The sequence below is a fragment of the Rhinoderma darwinii genome, chromosome 1 (assembly GCF_050947455.1).
Source record: "Rhinoderma darwinii isolate aRhiDar2 chromosome 1, aRhiDar2.hap1, whole genome shotgun sequence".
NCBI lineage: Eukaryota > Metazoa > Chordata > Amphibia > Anura > Rhinodermatidae > Rhinoderma > Rhinoderma darwinii.
In genome coordinates, this window is record NC_134687.1 from 65,843,623 (window position 1) to 65,864,980 (window position 21,358).

General features: G+C 41.3%; 1 protein-coding gene across 1 annotated transcript in view; it reads left to right on the forward strand.

The window, feature by feature from the left end:
* LIMCH1 (LIM and calponin homology domains 1) overlaps positions 1 to 21,358 on the forward strand; it is a 259,769-nt gene that overhangs the window by 77,379 nt on the left and 161,032 nt on the right. The window contains exon 2 of the mRNA XM_075859422.1: positions 9,330 to 9,400. Within this exon, the coding sequence (XP_075715537.1) occupies positions 9,330 to 9,400 (71 nt within the window). The remainder of the gene's footprint in view (positions 1 to 9,329; positions 9,401 to 21,358) is intronic.

Genomic DNA, 21,358 nt, shown 5'->3' on the forward strand with positions numbered 1-21,358 from the left:
TTTGACATGACAGGGCCTCAGAATGGATGGTGATGTCACAGCATGATGGATACTGAACTCACAAGGGGTGTCAATCCTGTAAATTGAGCTGCAGGATTCACATCTGCCAGACAGCCACACCAGCTGCACCCAGAAGCAGGGGTGGTCCATGCCAGATGTTTGCTGTGTTCCCTTTATCACTCCACAGAAAGTAATTACACCGCAGTTGTGACATCTAGGGGAACAATGTCACTGCCTTGGTGACATTATTATGACATCATGGGAGGAGGGTTTAGGGAAATGATCTGCGGAGTCCCCTGGGGTGGTAGGCGGTTTGGAAGGGGGGCAGGGGGGGGGGAAATTACATAGCTGCCATCACTTGTGATCCGTGCTGATCCTCTGGTCCATTAGTCAATGATTCAATAATATCCTTTGTAGTCCAATGGGTTATGGAGTGAATATATACAAAGACCTTTAAAGACATAAGACTCGGCAAATCTCATGAGCCATGAAGTAATCGGCCTTATTTATCAAAAATGTTTAAAAGAAAAACTTGCCTTGGGGCCCATACTAACCAGTCAAAGAACATCTTTAATTTTCCCACACCAGGAAATGAAAGCCTAAACTAATGGTTGCTACGAATAACAAGACCAGTATTTGTTAGACAGCTCTGATAAATGATGCACAAATTGTGCCTAAAAGAATATTACTTTTTGTTGTAAATAGTTTCTATGAATGAAACACACTACTTGGGTTTATATACTGTATTTCCCACAGGGTCCCAGGCATCACTATTGAAATGTTCTGCTATGTGGCCTTAGACCGTTGTTGGTCAACTTCGCACATAATGTAGGCCTCAATTGTGTCCTCTGACTCCCTACTCAATATTATAACACACAAAGCTTGGATCAGTGTTTTTAAGATCTAAATCAAATGCTTTAAGCTCGGCCGGTAGTAAGCGGAATGGCAGTATGACGTAAAGTTAGTGAAACGCTTAGGTTCCACACAGAGGTAATGAGACGTAAACACTGTGTGGGATGCTTATAAAGATCTAGCTGCAGCTTATTTAACCAGGGAACAGTTCCGGAAGTTCATTCTTCTTTGTTCTACTTTATTGTCCTCTTAAGCTACAGAAGAGTTGTGAGAATAAGAGCGTTCCAAAAATCTGCAAATCAAAAAGCAATTTGCTTAGCCCAGCTGTTTTCTTTTAAGATATTTTCAGAGTTCCAGAATGCTAGCTTCTTACTTCTCCCATTAAGCTTAGTCTCCATGGGATAACAGTCATATCTTTTTAGGTATAATGGATGTCTGTAAGGCTGTGGTCCTGAGCGTGATCAAAAAAAGCAATCTGAAACCTTGAAAATAAAATCTCCTTTTAGTTTTCAGGCCGGGTGGAAAAAACTGTGACAATGTTGAAATACTGGGAAGTCAAATGGAACGCTAAAAGAAGACATCCACACCAGGCTTTCCATGGCTTAATCTGTATATTAAGAGGGATTGGTGTCTCCCTAATCCTTTAATAGATCCATCACATCTTTTAACCATAATCGGATTATCGTATTCAGTGTAATTTTATATTGTGAGCCTATTTCTTGGAAAGGTCTACTAAACAAAAAATGGTGGCACTGTGTCGGCTTATGTTCTTACCTGTCTACTGAGTGCAATGAAAAGAATTTAAAGGACTTTAGAACTAGAAAATATCAAACAGAATCTATGTTATGTCTATGCTAAGAGGGGGCTTTGGTGACATTTGCTCACAGGGGATTGTGTCCTTATACTGCAGTACCTGTATAGAACAAAATAAAGAGAGGAGTAAAAAGAGTAGCTATTTTTATACTTCTCTGGTATTGCACTTCCTTCACAATTGACTTGAATGAAGTTGACTGCAGTAACGGCCACGGCTGCATGTATGGGTCCACCAATGTGCCTGGAAAGGGGTCGTGGCTGTCCAGTAAGTGCAGAGGCTCCTTCTGTCTGTGAACTTTGGTGCCCTGGTGTCGCACCGCCAAACACCCATTAATGTGCACTTTCCTCTCCGGTAAATATGCATGTTATTTCAATAGATAGGGGAAGCGTTCAGACACCTGCTGCCAACTCCTTATCTACTAGAGAAGCAATAAAATAATGCATTTAAAAATCCAACCAGTCCGTTTCATGTACGCGATTGGGGGTGAGGAGGTCGATGTTTTGTCTCATTCGTAGACTTTGGATTGTTGGCAAATGCTACCAAATTAATCGGGATCTCCGAACTTTAATCCAACCGCTATGACCAGCTAGAACAGACGCTAATACACTCCAAATATTAATATACATTATGTCAACATTTGATGTTCCAGTGCTGATCACTGCTGCAGGGAGAGGGAGCAATTTTTACTTACACATGTCCATATAGCAGACTATGTGGACACGTTCTCCAAGATCCCCTCTCACAGACCCTATTTGGTATATATGTTTAGAGCACATGTATTGCATTGATAGATGAGTGCTATTTAAAAAGACGTAAAGAATCCCTTTAGGATGGTTAGGATATTTTTTTATTAGAAGTGTTTCTTATCTGAAGATATATTTATTTCACACGTCTTAATCCTCTATTTTTATAAAGTTATCAACCAACAAACACAACTTAACTTGTTTGGATATTCATACCAAGACTTTTTCCAGAAATTCTATGCTGCAATAAGCACCACAAGTGTTTCAGTGCTGCAGAACTTCCAAATCAGGTCAGCAGTTTATGAAAACGCGTATCTAATCCACTAAAAGCATTACTTCTATCTGCATATTATTGTGTGTCAATGCCACAAACCAAAAAATGTGTTTAGTGGCTCCCTGAGCAGTTTGTGGTGAGACTACACCCAGGCTCCCGTCTTGTTGCTTTAAGACCATTGTATGTCTAGGTCGTGATTAATAAAAATCACAGCAGTTGCGCCTTTCCGGGAAGGTTTTCTCAATCAGTCTATGCACTGGGCACATGCAGGTTTGCAAATTAACATGTGATTTATTATTATTTTTTGTTTAGTTATTATTCTTATGAAAACCGTGAGATTTTTTTCCCCCAGTAAATTTAGGGGGATCCCTTATTCAGGACCTCTATCAATTAGCAGGAGCACAGAACAATTACCTTGAAATTACATTGAAGGACCTGGTATGCCCATGAATTACATTGATCGCCCATTAATTTTAATAGGGATTGTGTAATGCTTTATTTCTCCTGTGGTGGCGCAGCAGTGGAATTGCTGCAGATTCACCCACAGGTGACAGCTGATCGCTGCAGAAACTGGCACACTTTGATCTACTTATTTTCAAGGCAAATTTTCTAGCAGAAAGAATTGTCGAAAACAAACAACATCTTTAACCCGTTTGTGACATTTTACGTAGCTGTACGTCATGGTCGGGAAGTTGGAGTATGAAGCGGGCTCACAGTCTGAGCTCGCTTCATACTCAGCGGGATTCGGCTGTATGTTACTTTTAGAACATATTGTTATAGTATTTACTTTCAGGTAGTAAAATTTTGTCCTAATCATGTAATGGACACACAGGTGCACGGCTCGTAACCGTTACAGTAGGTGTATCGGAGCTGTGTCCCAGCACCTGTGTGTCCATCACATGACTGCACCATAGATGGTTACTAAACACCCCCAGGGATGCTGTTGGGTGTACACCAGGGTTAATTCCTAACTGTAAATGCAACAGAATAATAAGAAAGAGATTGGAGATCGGAACAATAACCTTCTACTGAGCTTTTCCTTTTTCATCGGCAGGCGAGTGCCACGCAATAGGTCCCCTTGACATAAAGCGACAGTCGAGCATGGGTCTGGGTTTCACAATGGACGAGCCCCTCTGCTGATTGGCTGCTTGCTCGGTTAATGCCCCCTTCGAGGGAGGTCCTTAGAATTTAAAGGCTCGGCATTCTCGAGCTCACACGGCCACTGCTGTTACCTTCACCTGAATAATGTAATGAAATCTAAGATACAACCTAACTTTCCCTGACAAGCCCTGAATGCCGGGTGAAACACGTTGGAGAGGTTATGGGAAATTAAATACAAACAATTGCAGGGATTTGTTAGGCCTAGGGAACGCTCTTTTGGCCGCGTGATTGATATCCAGGCTGCTCTTTGGGACAGAATTAGGGCTTGAGGGACCTAATCTAGGAGCACGCATCAACTGACTAGAATGGTGCACTGGCACTAAATATCTAATAAACCCACTGTTTCCTATACCTAACCATGCCCATGAAATTGGGAACACACTGAATATATGTAAATGAAAAAATAAAAAGTGTCCCTATTTATCTGGGGCAAAATGAATGAATAATTTGAAACCTAATTATTTTACTAATTTGTTACTTTTTAATGCATACTAAATAAAAGTTTTATCTTCTGATATTAGTGGATACCCTTCTCCAGGTATACACGATTAACCACAGGGCTATGTAAACCTAGTTTGCATTGGTAAAGAACCAGTGAATATGATGCAAAAACAACATTAATTGTTGAATCCGGACAACCCCTTATATCTTGCAGTATATGGTATTTTTTACCACACTACTTTTATAAGTATTGCAGTGTATTGTACTACTGTATTGTAAAAACGATTGCATGTTTCAGTCCTCTAGTGGGACTAAAAAGGAAAAAAGGCAAATGAGTGGAAAAAAGTTTCTACTGATATAGGAAAACATTTGTAACTCCTGTAAAAGCAAAACCCAAAACACAATGGAGGCATTTCTGGGGTTTTTTCCCATTCCATTCCACAAATGTTTTTTCCTCTTCTTTTTTTTTTTTCTGCAAAAAATGTAGACAATTTAAAAAAAAAAAAAAAAGTTATGGCTCTTGGAATGCGAGGAGGAGAAAAGGCAAATGGCTGCAGAAATAAGTGGTTAACCATTATGGGAATATGGAATATGTACATAAATCTCTATACAGAATTTATGGATGATCATATGTAAATAACAATCCCCTCCCTCCTTCAGTCCGGGTTCTTCATGCAGGGACACATCGTATATATTTAGAAAGTTGTATACTTCTTATTTAGATCCATAAAACCCTCGTTAAAATAGATTTTTGCTGTGCCTACACAAGATGTAAGGTTGCTGCTGTATCCGCTGCTTCTACGGTAGATTGAGAGTACTATCACTGAACTGAATAATGGATGAAGCTCTGTTGATGGAGATGGCAGGTGTTAAAACAATTGTAAATAACCATATGTTTGTTCTTTTAAGTCACGTTAATAGAAGAGCACTTGATATAGGACTCTACAAGAGGGAAGAGTCTTGAGATTGGAAAACTTCTCTACGTCAAGTTTAATAACCAACTAAACACACACATTTAAAGGGTAAGGGCGGGTTCACACATAGCGGAATTTCACTTAAATTCCGCTGCGGACACTCCGCAGCGTTAATCCGCAGCGGAGCCGTTTCTCCATTGACTTTCACTTTAATTTAGCAGTGTTCGTTTACATGATGCGTACAATTCCGCTGCGGAGCATAGGCTGCGGAGCGGAATTTGGTGTCCGCAGCATGCTCTGTCTGTTGCGGAGCAGTGGCGGACTCATGGCGGAATTTCTCCATTGACTTCAATGGAGATTCAAAGTTCCGCAATGAAGTCCGCAGCTGTCATGCACATGTCATGTGTGCTGCGGATGCGTCTTGCTTTTTTAACTTGACATTTCTTCATTCTGGCTGGACCTATGTATTTCTAGGTCTACAGCCAGACTGAGGAAGTCAATGGGGCTCCCGTAATGACGGGAGCGTTGCTAGGAGACGTCAGTAAATAGTCACTGTCCAGGGTGCTGAAAGAGTTAAGCGATCGGCAGTAACTGTTTCTGCACCCGGGACAGTGACTACCGATCTCAATATACATGTATCTGTAAAAAAATATATAAGTTCATACTTACCGAGAACTCCCTGGGTCTGTCTCCAGTCCGGCCTCCCAGGATGACGATTCAGTGTAAGTGACGGCTGCAGCCAATCACAGGCCAAGCACAGGCTGCAGCGGTCACATGGACTGGCGCGTCATCCAGGGAGGTCGGGCTGGATGCCGAAAGAGGGACGCGTCACCAAGACAACGGCCGGTAAGTATGAAAGTCGTTTACTTTCACTAGGGAAAGTGCTGTCCCTTCTCTCTATCCTGCACTGATAGGGAGAAGGGAAGCACTTTTCCCGCAGTCCGCAGCAGCTAGTCCGCATCAATGTACTGCACATTTTGTGCAGATCCGCAGCAGAATCTGCAACGCAGATTCTGTGCGGCATGGATGCGGACAGTTGCGGAGGAATTCCGCCATGTGTGGTCATGCCCTTACTAAACAAACTAAACTGCCGCTTCGTTTTAACAATCGGTGGGGGTCTCCGTGCTCGGACCCCCACCAATCAAAACTTATGACATGTCACTATGACATGTTAAAAGATTTTTAAAAGTTTAGTAACCCGCTAGGCCTCATGCACACGACCGTAGCTGTGTGCACGCTCCGTGATTGCGGCACGACAGGGCACGGAGTGTCATCCGCGGGCCGTTCGCAATCACGGACCGTGCACACACAAGATGTGCATTAACTTCTAGGCGCCCTGACCGCAATTGTCCTATTGTTTGTTGTTGTTTTTTGGTCCTCCCAGGCAATGCGTGGAACGTGGAAACCACGGTTGTGTGCAGCATTGGCCCATAGAATATAATGTGACCTATACTATCTGCAATTGCGGATAATATGCAGGCGCAAATGCACGGTAGTGTGCATGAGGCCTTAATGTATGAAGCTTACTCTACAATAGAGAGTGACCTGGTTCACCTGGGCAAGAATTAGGAATTCTTCAGAATTTAAACGCCTTTTGCACTAACTTGTTTACTGCCATCGTCCATCTGAACAGTTTGGTATTGTGAAATTGATAAAAGTTTAAAAGTTCTACCATGGTCGGCTTCCGTGCCTTCACTTTTATCCGTCCTCTGTTTTTCATTCCTCTACATACTTTCCTACTGTCTGTTCTACTGCTTTTCTATTCCCTGCTTCTAGTGAGTAGTAAAGTCGGCTTATTCTTTGTTTTTAATGTGCGTCAGTCAATGCTCAGTTGGGTTGTGTGGCCCAGCCTCGTAGCTTGGCATTGCTGGCCTCGTAACTTGGCATTGCTGGCCCCGTAGCATGGCTTTGCTTGCCTAGTAGCTTGGCATTGCTGGCCCTGTAGCATGGCTTTGCTGGCCTCGTAACTTGGCATTGCTGGCCTCGTAACTTGGCATTGCTGGCCTCGTAACTTGGCATTGCTGGCCCCGTAGCTTGGCATTGCTGGCCTCGTAGCTTGGCATTGCTAGCCCCGTAGCATGGCTTTGCTTGCCTAGTAGCTTGGCATTGCTTGCCCCCTCGCTTGGCATTGCTGGCCCCATAGCATGGCTTTGCTTTCCTCTTAGCTTGGCATTGCTTGCCCCATAGCTTGGCATTGCTGGCCTTTAATTTGACGATTAGGATCCTTTGCAAAGGAATACAGGTCCTGCTTATTGCTATTGCTGTTGCTGTAAACATTGAAAACGATTCAGTAAACTTGTCATGTTCCTAAACTCTCTAGAGTTACCTTCAATAATACATCAATGTCCTCATTTCAATGCCTGCTTGTTCCAGAACTCCACCTGCGGGATGTGACCACACATTTATTTATATAGATCAGCTGATAACCTTCAGATTACCCAATAAAAAAAGAAAACCCGTGTATACTTCATCTATGAAGATGTTTAGAAGTCGTCTTCTGATACAAGTGCTGGCAGAAAGTTGTTTGGCTCCTTACCCATCTATTCCCATTGACTGATTGTACATGTTATACCTATGGAGGGAGGAGGAGTGAATGGGTGCCCTGCAAAGAGTATTAGCTGGATGTAAAATATGTCCAAACCTTTATTGACCAATGATTGGAGAGCTGACTGGTTTTCTGGTGACCATAAACCTGTGTATAGGCAGTTTAACATCTTGGTCATTTGCTCATGAACATTTAATATAAATGAAATTTGTACATATGCAGTACGATCCCTGACATTGACTACAATGTTATTGTCAAGTAATACAATACAATACAATACAATACTGTAGACAAAATATGAAGAAGGGATTGGTATTCTTGCAAGGAAGCAACTTGTTCCATTGTATGATACGTCACTTTATTGCATTGTATGATACGTCACTTTATTGCATTGTATGATACGTCACTTTATTGCATTGTATGATTTGCTACTTTATTCCATTGTATCGTATGAAACTTTATTCCACTGTATGATATTAAACCCATTCTATTGTATGATACATGCTATAACAATTGTATTATAGGTGCTATTACCATTGTATGATGCACAATGTATTTTATTGAATTATGCACAACTTATTCCATTGTATGATAGGTGGTATTGGCGTTAAATGATACACAAATCCTTCCAATGTATGACGCATATATTTCACTGAATGATACACATCGTCCGTTTTATGATTGGTGCCATGGCCACAGTATGATAATCCACGTATTCCGTTTTGTGTTGTTTGCTGTCACCAGGGGCGTTGCTAGGGTCATAAAAGATCAGGGGCACAAGCCCTTTAGACATATGTATGACCTACCTAAAATAAAATTATATTGCAGACCTAGCTATTGCATAGATAGCTACACCACTTAATAAAATGAGATACATTGTCTCAGTTGACTTTATCAGACATGATAGGATTAGATACCGCGACTCAGTAGATAGTATCACACATGATAGGCTTAGAGATATATCGGCTCAGCAGGCAGTATTACACATGATAGGCTTAGATACAGGGCCCCAGGAGACCGTATCACACATGGTAGGCTTAGATACAGGATCCCAGCAATCAGTATGACACATCATAGGCTTAGATATAGGGCCCCAGCAGTAAATATTCTTATACTTACCCACAGATTTGGCATTTCTGTGGCCCCAGCAAAGATATGTCTGGCGGTCCCTAATTGAAGACAAATGTAGAGAGTGCCCAACACAGTGTCCCCTGTAGATGGTGTCACACCCCTCTGTATAGGGCGACACACAGTCCCCCATGTAGATAAGGCGACACACAGTACCGTCTGTAGATAGGGCTACACACAATACCCCCCTGTAGATAGTGCCACACACTCCTGAGGACGCAGATGCAATTGAATGTGGCAGTCATCTGGGGCATCGGGCCAAAAATCCAAGGCTTATACCCCGTGCTAGAGATGCCACTGGCTATCAACCTTGTGACTAGTAATTTCAACATTTTCAGAATTGTAAGAATCAATAAATGAACCACAGTTTACTGTGAATTGCTGCAAAGTTATATTATGTTAGACTATAATAATAATAATTAATAATAGAATTTATGTTTTGATTTCCATTTTTCAGCAAGTTACGGGTAGAAGTTTTGGGGACAAAGACTTCCGTACTGGACTGGAGAATGGAATCCTTCTCTGCGAGTAAGTCAATTTTTTTTCTTCTCTTTTCATGTTTTTAGAAAAAAAAAAAAAAGACTTTGTACTTTATTTAGACATAGTCCAGACGTAAAACTTGTGTGACAAAAACATGTACTTGAGCTGTGGATTGTATGTTTAAAGATGCCGGCATCCCGGGACTGCTCTCCCACAATTTTAAGAGCAATGGAAATAAAAAGAGTAAATTCCCAGGAAAACCTGAATTCTACAAATCCTGTGCTCATTATTTAATGTGGATAATTCTGCTGTTTCATTGTATAGTTCAGTCATTGTTATAAGTGTTAAGTCGGGAGAGTGGGCTAAAACCCAGGTGGCGCGCTATAGAGTGGTTGAATTGATGACAACTACAGTATATGTAGATAAAACTAACAGCAGTAGTTCGACAGTATTAGGTGTATATATATTCCAAATATTCTCAAGAAGTAGATGTGGTTGTCAGGTTTTAGGTATAAATTTGATGCATGGCCCACATCATGATGGTGTTGCCCCATGTGTGAAGAAATATTGAAAACATTTTTAGATATGGACTTTACCCCAGCCCATGAATCCAGCTCTCTTTACCGTATGGTGAATTGGAAAGTATAGATAATATATTGTAGGTCACTGTTACAGATTTCTTCTGCGATAATGAAAACAAACCGGTAACTGAGGTTTCATTTCTTTTCCTAGCTTTGTAGACCATTGTTTTATGAAACAAAAAGGGTGACTTTAATCAATGCAACTTTTCGACCTTCCTTTTGGGAACCATTATGGCTACACTTCCTGTAGTCCCTTTTTGCAAAAATGTCTTCCACAACAGAACAAAAAAAGTGGCAATATAATTAGTTAAAAAATATAATTACCAAACTTTGACTTCTGCTCAAACTTGTGATATAGTAATATATGACCCAGGATATGCTATCCCTTGCGGATCAGTGGGAGTAAACGGCAGAGACCTTTACCGATCACGAGAATGTAATGATCGAGGCCTTTTTGGCATTTTCTCTGCTTCTATCCAAGTACTGTGCAGAAAATGGCATCTTCGTCCCATCCAAGTGAATTTTGGCTGTGTTGCAGTGTATGCACAGTGCCTGGACGACCTTGGTGTTGTGCAGTGATCATTTTGGAATAACTCCTTCATTCTACCAGTGGGGTCACAGCGGTCACATCTCCATGATCAGCAAGTGACGGCTTATCATAGCAATAAGCTCTGACTTAGATACCCCTTGAATTTTGCTAATTTCCAGTGGAACCAGTTGACAGCTTGTTGACAGTTTTCCATTAAGATTACCGTACAGTGCTTGGCGTAAAGACTAGAGTTCCCACATGAAAATCACTAGTGCGAGCTCTGTATAGTCCCTGAACATACAAATAATTTGTACTCCGATTGCAGCAGTGGAAAGCAATGGACTATTTTACACGCTGTAACTCTGGATCAGTACAGAAGTAATGTATATATGTTATCTATAAATTACTGTATTCATGTAGATTATGTATAGCTGTAAAACCATAAAGAACTCTTATGTGCTTTATGATTTATTTTTTGGAATATTTTTATGTTATATCCTCCAGTGTCTTACTCCCACATAGACTTTATATATAATTTTAGTCTCCTTTCTTTTTAAGACAACTGATTTACAATAGTTCCATGCTGGTATCCGCTGAACAGCAGCTGCAGATCTGTAGGTTTTCCTCTCTATGATGTAGGGATTTTGCATTGCTTTTATTATGTAATCTGTGTTCTTGCATCCGCCTTCTCCCCATACTTTTGAGCAGTGTGGGTGGCTTTTTGTGTCTTTTTTATGTGGACACATTTTCTTATTTCAAAAAGCTGTAATTTTAGTCGAATTAGTGCAAGTAATTAGAGACTCCATTTCTTTCATTGAACTGCTATGAGATCATGAATTGCGCAGATCTGGGGCAGGCATGTGGCTATATAATAAGTGCGGAAATGGGACAGTTTTTCTTATAGTCTTGTCTTTACGTTGTGGTTTAATTGGGTTTTAGAGGTTATTTAGTCCTAAGGATAGAACACTAAGAGCTGTTATTGCGAGGTATGTTTAGTTTCCATGTTTGTATTAGCAGTTTACAGGATTAGGTAACATGGTTGATATTACTTTTAAGCATCTACATTCTAGTGGTAGCATAATTGTTGCAGATATATTGTCTTGGCCACATCAATAAACAAGCAAGTTGTGTCAGCCTCCGCCATAGATCATGCAATGCACTAAACCAGTATCATGGTATCAAATAATATTTATATAGTCCAATATTTATTACACAGATGCCAGACTTGCCAGTATGTAACTCTGTGGCCAGAATGCACGCATGTCTGCTCTGACTCTATTGTTAACCCCCAGGGCACCGGAGCCTTTTTTCCGTTTTCCGTTCTAATTTCTTCCTCCCTACATGAAGCCTTAACTTTTTGCGGGGCGAGTTGTAATTTTTATTGGTATCTTTTTGAGTACATGCAACTTTTTGATCACTTCGCTTGGATGAATTTTTGAGGGGTTTTGTTTTAACATTAAAAAAAATAGTTTGTCTCACCATATTCTGAGATGCTTAACTTTTTATTCTTACAGCAGTTAAGCGGTATAAGGACTTGTTTATTTGCAGGGCAAACTGTAATTTTAATTTATATAATTTTGGGGTACATGTATCTATCACTTTTTATTCCATTTATTGGGGGAGCTAAAGTGATTAAAAAAACCAGAATTTGTGTTTTTTTCGGTGTTTATAGTGTGGGTTGAATAACATTATATTAGAATAGTTCAGAATTTTACGGATGCAGCGGTACCATTTACATTAATTTTATTTGTTTCTTTAGGGGAAAAATTAAAAAAGGAGGGTGCTTTGAACTTTGTAGATAAAAAAACCTAACTCTTTTCACGACATGCTAAAGGCTTAGATACCGCGGTCGCTATTTAATGTGTAGCTAAACCTTTGACAAACTTCTGACATGTCATAGTGACATGAGAGAAGTTTGGATTGGTGGGGGTCTGAGCACTGAGACCCCCACCAATCGCTAGAACAAAGCAGCTCAGCCGCGTTCTCACACGAGCTCTTCAGCTGCATCGTTCTAGCGATTGGTGGGGGTCTCAGTGCTCGGACCCCCACCAATCCAAACTACTGACATGTCACTTTGACATTTCAGAAGTTTGTCAAACGTTTAGCTACATCTAAGTGGTCAAACACCCTCGATCGGAGTTCTCTTTGATCCCGGCTGTTTCAGTGAGTTGTCGGTTGTAACATACAGGCAACACCCAGCCTGTGAGCCTTCTCCATACTCCACCTTGGCGGCCAAGACATGTTGCCATGGGGTATAAAGTAGTTTTGCTTACTAGACAGCATTTCTTTAGTAGTTCCATGATTATATGAATGATTTTATGACCTGGTTGGCTTTTCATGCTAGAGCTTCCTCTGGGTAAGGTTGTTGAACCAGCGTACCAGAGGATCCTCTAGTGGACCAAAGCTCTGACACAATATTAGGCCCCAAAGGTTAAGCACGAAACTGCACCATTGGAAGCTGACTTTGGAGCCGATCATTGGTCTGTTTACCTGGTCTGTTTCTTGATTCGCAAACAACCTTTTAAATCTTACTGATATGTCCTGAGTGTGCAATGATAACAGCAACGTTTGTGATGTAATTATAAGGGGAGATGCACATATTCCCTGTGGGTGAAGGGGGCGGCCTCACAATCCGTCAAGGAACCCCAGTCCAACACTGCCCCTCAGGGCAAAGCAAACCATACATTGTACATAGCCGCTAGAATGTTTTCATTTTCAGTTATGTTCACACAGGTTGACCCGTGGATTTGCGGCAGAAATCTGTGGCTTATCTCTGATTTCTGCCGTTCTTTTGCAGTTTTTTTGCAGCATCAATGGGGCTAATCAACGTGTGGGTATCCTCCAGCTTTTTTGCGATGTCTCTACAGACACATGGATTCCCCACTAAAATAAATAAATATATATATATATATATATCATTTTAGCCACAAAATTAAAACCACCTTCCCATTATTGTGTAGGTCCCCATTGTCCTGCCTAAACACTTGGCTAACCATGTGACATAAAAGAAAAGTCTGTTCACTTGACCAGGCCACCTTCTCCCATTGTAGTAGCTTTTGACAGTGGACGTTTCATCCATGTGACCGCTACAGCCAATCGCAGGCTGCAGTGGTCACATACGATGAAACATCATCCCAGGGCTGCAGGATGTAGGAGGGAAGTGTCGCCATGGTAAGTATCCATTTTTCTGCTCAGTTTTCCGCAGCGGCCATTCCTGACTAAAAAACTGCACCACAATTTGCTGCGATTTTTCAGCCGGAATTCCCTCCGGTGCACAGTATATACATATAGTAGCTGCTGTCTTACAACGATACAGCTGCAAACCACGTCAGCGTGCTGCATTCCCACGAGTCAGCAAAGTTTTCAAATGATTGTTACTGTCCATGCAGTTTTTTGCAAACCATAACAATCATTTGAAAACCACACCGACTTTTGTTAAAATTGCGTGTTTTGTGTGTTGTACTGGACGATGGTTGTTAGTAAAGATCTGATTGTTTGCATTAAAGGCTATGTACCCCTAAATTAGTTTTTATTAAAAAATATTTTTACTTTTTGAGATACAGCTGCTCTGTATACAGAGCAGCTGTATCTTACGCTGAGTCCTGAACACATCAGGTGCGTGGGACTGACGGGTTCAGTGTCAGCGTGTCCTGTGTGTCTCCGACACGCAGGTTCCACCTATAATAAATCACATCTAAGTTACTTAAATGTGATAGATTAAAGGTGGATACAGTCGACTACTCTATTGATTCCGCCAAAAAAACCTGAAACCTTGCGAAAATAAGACAAACGGAAACCATTAGCAACGGAAGTGTTACCATTTAAATCAATGGTAATGGTAACGGAAAGCTATGGTTTCTGTTTGGTTTCCTTTCGTGGGTTCCCCTGATGGAAAGGTCTGACGGAACCCATGAACAGAGCCCCGACGCAGGTGTGAATGAAGCCTAATTATTACTGTGTGATCTGTACAGATGGTGGAGGGTACTATTTTTTTGGGTATAAGCAACTCCCAGTATATCATTACCATTGTTAAGGTCATACTGGAAGCTGCTAACCTGACTTTGCAAATGATCTCTGTACTGAAATGTATTTGTACTGAGCTTGGTCCTGGTGCTGTATATATGCAATGAGCTTGGTTATGGTATTGTATATATGTACTGAGCTTGGTTCTGGTGTTTTATATATGTAATAAGCTTGGTTCTGGTGTAGGGCAGATGGCATTGTTGCAATTTATTGTATGTTTAATCAGAACCTGTCTGGTAGTTTTAACCCCTTGAACCGCCACCATGCGGTAATAACATGACCTGACAATATTTACAAACATTCCCCTGTATGTTTGTTTCAGATGCAGCAAAATCTTGCTATATGCTAATTACTCTATAAAGGGTCATGGGTCGATGCCACTATCCTGTAGAGTCACACAGTCCTTACTGCAAACCCACATTTCCATGCTTGGTTAACATCCCCCTTGGCTGTTATACATCACTACCAGTCTCCTCCAACTTTCTTGGATGCACCATTGCCTTGTACTCCATGAACACGCACCGTTCAGGGAGATGTACTCTGCCCGGCTTCATCACTGCACCGCGAATTCCAGGGGAGTACAAGGCAAAGGAGAAGGTTGGTAGTAATGTAGAACAGTCAGGCGGATGCCAATCAAGATCTGGGGGGCGCCATTTAAATTTTCGCCTCAGGCAGCAGAAAAGCTAGAATTGGCCCTGGGGCGGCGGCGCCACTGAAACCAGCTGCCGCCACCCCCTCATGCACTAATTGTACCTGCCTTACAATGACGCTGATTGGCAGGGCAGAAAGACTTGCTCCGCCAATCAGCGCATTTCAACAATGCTAGCGGCGCGATGACGTCATCGCACCTCTTCTGTTGTTGAAAGGCGCTGATTGACGGGGCAAGTCATTCTGCCCTGCCAATCAGCGCTGTCGTTCAGCCCCAGCAGACCTGCTCAGAAAAGAGCAGGCCTGTATTGACATAGGATGACGTGGGAACGGATTCGAGGTGAGTATGTAAAGTTGTTGTTTTTTAGTTCCTTTTTTTTTCCCACTTAAAAGTGTCAGCGGCATTATCTACGGGGGGGGGGGGAGAGCTATATGTGGGGCACTATATACAGGGGAGCTATATGTTGGCCACAATCTACAGGAGAGGCTATATGTGAGGCACTGTGGGACACCATATACAGGGGGGCTATATGTGGGGCACCATCTACAGGGGGGGCTATATGTGGGGCACTATATACAAAAAAATTCTCTAAAATAACGAGCATGTACATTATTCTCGTGGAAAACCAGTGGATTTGTTGGAGTTGGGGCTATCAAGAACTATTTCTCTTTTCATTTACACCTGTTTTAATAAATCTCACCATGTCTTGTATAGATGAAAGGTGGTCCTATGTACTCCAGCCCAACACTGGCGGCTGCTTATGGCCTGCGGTGTGCCTGTGTGCTGAAAAATGCCAGGGCTGATTTTAAGTCTCAGTCCGGCCCTGATGGGCACTCTGACCCGTCTGCGAATACGCAGCCCCATACAAAGCAAGCTGCGATGCTCTGTATGTTATGACATCTTTCCATCATAGCCAGTATGAACTTTTTCAGCAATTTGTGCTCTTCTGTGGGATCGGACCAATCCTTCGCTCCCCATTCACATCATTGACCCTTGGACACCCATGTCCATGCCGCCGGTTCACTGGTCGTCTTTTTGTGGTCCACTTTTGGTAGGTACTAACCACTGCATAATGGGAACACACAAGACCTGCCATTTTAGAGATGCTCTGATCCATTCACATTTTGGCCCAAGATCCTTACACTTGCCCATTTTTCTTGCTTTGAACACATCAACTTCAAGAATGGGCTATTCACTTGGTTCCTAATATATCGCATTCCTTGACCGGCACCATTGTAATAAGACAATCAATGTTATTCACTTCACCTGTCAGTGGTTTTAAAGGTGCGTGTGTGTGTGTGTGTGTGCGTGCGTGTGTGCGTGCGCGCGCGCGTGTTTTGACAAAAATGTATTAGAGGTATCTCCAGGAATCTTTCATTTTACCTTCAAATGTGCTTAAACTTTTGGGAAACAGTGAAAAGAAGAGTCGGCACACAAGAAGCAGTGTACAGTATTCTGAATAGCCATCTGAGTGAAGGACTTTCTGCATTAACTCTAGTGGACACACATGTTGCCTTGAAGAAAGATTAACATATTCAGCAAGGTCATCTGTCTCTCGTTAATGGCAGCCAGCCAGGACTATATTTCCTGGAGATTTCCAGTTGGTGAGGCCATCATACTGGGATGGGGTGACTCCGACAGTCAAGGCTCCATTTGGGGATAAGATACAGTAGCTTACCATTTCTGTTGGCATAAGGCCAAAACTTTCATCACCCAGAAGACAAGTGTCTACTGTACTATCTTATCATTAGCTAATCCTTTGACAGCGAGGCTTTCTAAAGAAGTACTACATCTTGCAAACCTCTTCAAAGGGTCCAGTGCTCTCCTTTTCTTAACAAATTGGCAGCTGTCTTGACTTGATGTGTGGACTGTTTCCACTGTTTTAGACATTGCACTATGGGGAAATTAGAGAACTTTGGTTGCAGGCAAGAGATAAAAGAAAAACATGTAAAAAATAAACTTTGACATTGAGGACTTTACTATGTTAACATAACATCTAAATCCTGGTTGTGTGGAGTTTACTGCCTGGTTAATGTACTAGAAATAGTACTCTACAGCAAACCAGTGCTGGAACATCAAAAATGTTAAAGGACACCAGCAGAACCACAGTGATAATGCTGCATTGTGGAGCCAGGAGATTTAAGCTCCCTTGAATTGGACTGCAATACCAGACACAGCCCATGAACAAGGGTGGCGCTGTTTCTAGAAGACAAAAAACAGACCACAGACAACTCCTTTTTAAGATTATTATTAAAGAATATTGGCAAGAGGTGCAGAATCATTTCTTAAAAGTTTGATTTTAAATGAAAATGTCTTAGTTAATAACTGTTTTTGTGTAAAAGCTGGGTGACAAACAATATAGCCACCATTACATCTGCCATGCGCTTTTTTTTTTTTTAGACCCCTGAATGGCAACTCTGCCTGTTTATACAGCAAATTATTCACAATTATTTTTCATGCCATATTTAGACAGATTTACTACCGTTCAGGAGGTGCAGAACCTCTTAGTGATGTCATCACTGAACTGCATTACTAATATGTTGTTCTGTATGCTTTTAATGATCACATACATGAGAATATATATATATATATATATATATATATATATATATATATATATATATATAATATAATATTATTATAATATTTATGGCTTAAAGTTCGAGGCTCTCCTGTTGTTGTAAAGCAATAAGTCTCTTCGTGCCATGACTGTGGGCAGTTATCTATTATCACATGCTGAAAAAAAAGAAGTGAGATGTCCGTTCTTGACCCGGTTGTTCCAGAGTATTCTTCCGGGTAGCCACATGCAGATGATCCCCATTGAATAGGGCTAGTCCGCATGCAGGGATGGGGCTGTTTGTACAGTTTCATGCACCAGTCTTAATATAAAGGCACTGGAGTAAAATGCAGCTAATTTATTAAGAGGCGCACATCTATTAATAAATTAGGCACATCTCTGGCTGTCTGTGCCACAGAAAGGGAAATCTGCTATAATTTACGCCAGCTTCTGGCATAAATGATAGATAATATGTCGGTCCGCGGGTGGCCACGTTCCTATGCTAAACCCAGGAAAAGTAGCAAAAAGTTGCACGTTTTTTTGCATAAAAGTAGTTTTTTATCAAATTGCTACTTTTCTATGCCAGAAAACTGCTGTAGACCGTTTCCGCCCATGGACTTTTGACCAGGAAACCAAGATATTTGCCATATCAGAGCTTTTGTGACTGAGAAAATAGCTTCTTGTGTCAGCAACTAAGGACAGTAGTAGTTTAGAGCCCTGGAGCCAAGTGGCTTCGCTTACAGGAGAAAACTACACTCGCTTATTACACAAATTAGTCCATGTTCACACGTGCAGGACTCTATTAGGATTTAGGCTAACATTTTGCCAGTAATACATGTGAATGGAGTAATTTATACCGCATTCACGCGCTCAGGAAAATATCTGCGCGGTATAGTGAAGGCTTCAGATTTTAAAATACACAGCGTTTTCATCATTGGCGTTGGTTCCGTAATTAAATGCAGCAAATTAGCCCCATTGAGTGCGCTGGCCAAATCCGTGCCATGTGAACATAGCGTTAGGATTCTGGAGTCCCACCAAGGTTTAATATTTGGCTGGTGATATGTATTGGGCTATAGACCATGCATCAAGATTTAAGTGACTTATTTTTGGCATTTTCAAGAAATACTTCAATTCTTTAAATGTAGAATTTGTAACACATATATAATAAAAATAAATTAAAAAGTAAGCAAAGGGCACAATATAAATTGTAATATCCAGCATGGAACTAAGCAAGTTATCCATTTTGAGCAAATAAGTAAATTCCTCCAGTAATGTAATTTATTGCTTGTTTCAAAACCTCAACAAATCCCCCCCCCCCTCCCTTATTTGCTTTTTCTATGTCTTATTATTTGCTTATATTGTATTGATCTGTAATAATAATTTAACAGACAACCTGGATGGTGCTGCAACGTGTCCTATAAATTAGTAATTCTTGTATTGAATCTTGTGTGTTTTTACATAAATGTTACCGGCGGGGCTGGTTTTAGACAGTGTGGCCCTGGGCAAAGTTAAAAGTGGGGCCCCAAATAAAGCATCCTCCACACTGCAAAAATTGTTCAGGAATGCCCCAGAGACATAGCACAACCCCTTCAAAATGCCCACCTTTGTGCCCACTAAAAGAAAATAGTACTCTCCTTTTTTTCCACCAGAAAATACTCAATTTACGCCAATCCCACGATGAGCAGAGCAGGAGAAACCTCTTCTGGCTCAAATCAGCGGCCCGGCGCAGGCGGTGCGAAGCAGTGAGATCATCGCGCTGCCTGAGCTAGGATGTTGACGTTCTGTGCGTTGTCCTAGCGTCATGAAGATATAGGTGTATGCAAAAGTTTGAACCTCAAAAATAGTGCTGATATCATCCAAAAAGGGAGTCCAATAGTTCAAAATAAAACTACATTTATTTGAGCAAACATATAACAGACTACGCGTTTCCCCGCCGAACTGGCGTCTTTATCAGATCAAATGCACCTGACCTGATGAAGACACCAGTTCGGCGTAGAAACGCGTAGTTTGTTATATGTTTGCTCAAATAAATGTTATTTTTGTTTTGAACTATTGGACTCTGTTTTTGGATCATAGCAGCTCTATTTCTGAGGTTCAAACTTTTGCATACACCTATATCCTTATCCAGCTGTTCCCCTGCCAAAGCGAGTGGTCTTATAAACCCAGCTGCAGCTTCATCCTATACGTCATTACCATTGTTGTGCTTGTTGCAGCACAACTTCAATAGGTGAGCAGTTATCAAATCACATTTCCTGCTCTACCCTTATAATTTGTGACCTGCACCATGTTGGCACCGTGTGTTTTTTAATTCTCACTTCAGGTCTAGCGTCATGAAGGCTGCAGGCCTAAGGGGCCTGTGGCTTATAAGAGAATTGCAGGTCTCTATGAGCTGCCATTGGTTATAACTGTATATGTGCCCTAAGGACGTGGATATAGTTGAAAGTGACACGCCCCCGGGGATACAGGGCGTGGGGCAATAAAGTCTGGGCAATATAGATAATATGCCTGGTGCTACCAACGCCACTGTGCGCTTCTGTTGATGGCTTTAGCACTATTATACATTGAATGTTGTTTACTCCAGATGGAATCAGGGGGCTCCCTTGGAGATGCGAGCCCTGGGCAATTGCCTAGTTGCCCCCTCCCGAACACTCGCCTGATTACTGGTATGCCATGAAGAAAGGATTTGCAAGAAAGGGAACCTTATGTTAGATTTTCCCTAAATAATAAGGAAGAAATGTTATCGATGCATACACATAGAGCCCCAACATACGCAACTGTATGACATTAATTTGTATACACTCCCACTGCACATCAATAAATAGTATATTGTTGCTGCCTACACTTTTCAATTACAGTGTTGCAATGTGTCTTAAATATGCAACAGACTTGGAAAAGTTTTTTTGACTTTTCTTTCTCTTGACAAATTTGAAAATTCCTTCTCCATATACAATGTTGTAATATATGCCATTATTAATAAATCTGGGCCACTGTTATGTCTGAGGGGCTGGTGCATGACCGAAGGATTCAAAGAATGCCGAAGAGAGAATCCCAGTGTCGTGCTCCATCCAAAAGTCTTTGCAGTCTTGCATGTATTTATCTGATGGCCCCTGTGACAAACGGGTGCTATTCTAATAACCTTCTATTGGGGGATTTCTATTTATATAAATATCCAAAATATTCTTGATTTCATTCTTCATGAAAATTGAGTGACATCTCGTCTAAGCTGTTCGTTGTCTGCTAAAAATGACTGCAGCGTCTTGACATTCAAATGAAGTGTTTTGCCGGGCAGAACAGTTGACTTTTTAGACTGAGGAAATGGCCATTCATTTCATCACGCCACAGAAGTGAGACACAAAGGAAAAGACGCGGTATAGCACATCGTAAAGAGCCTTTTTAGCATTACGTAAAGGGGATTTTAAAGGAATGTAAGCGCATAAAGCTGAGAAAGTAATTTAAGGATCTATTTGCTAGTTTTATGATCTGTAGTAACAGACTACACCTCGAGTAATGTTGATGGACAAAGATCCTGAGTGAAATAGTTAGTCATTTCTAGAGTTTAAGGAATACCCTGGGAAATAAGACTTGGAAATGTTGATCCTTTTCGCTGCACCATCACTTGTCTGGCCAAGGGAAAAAAACATATAGGCTGATCATAAGAAATGCGTTG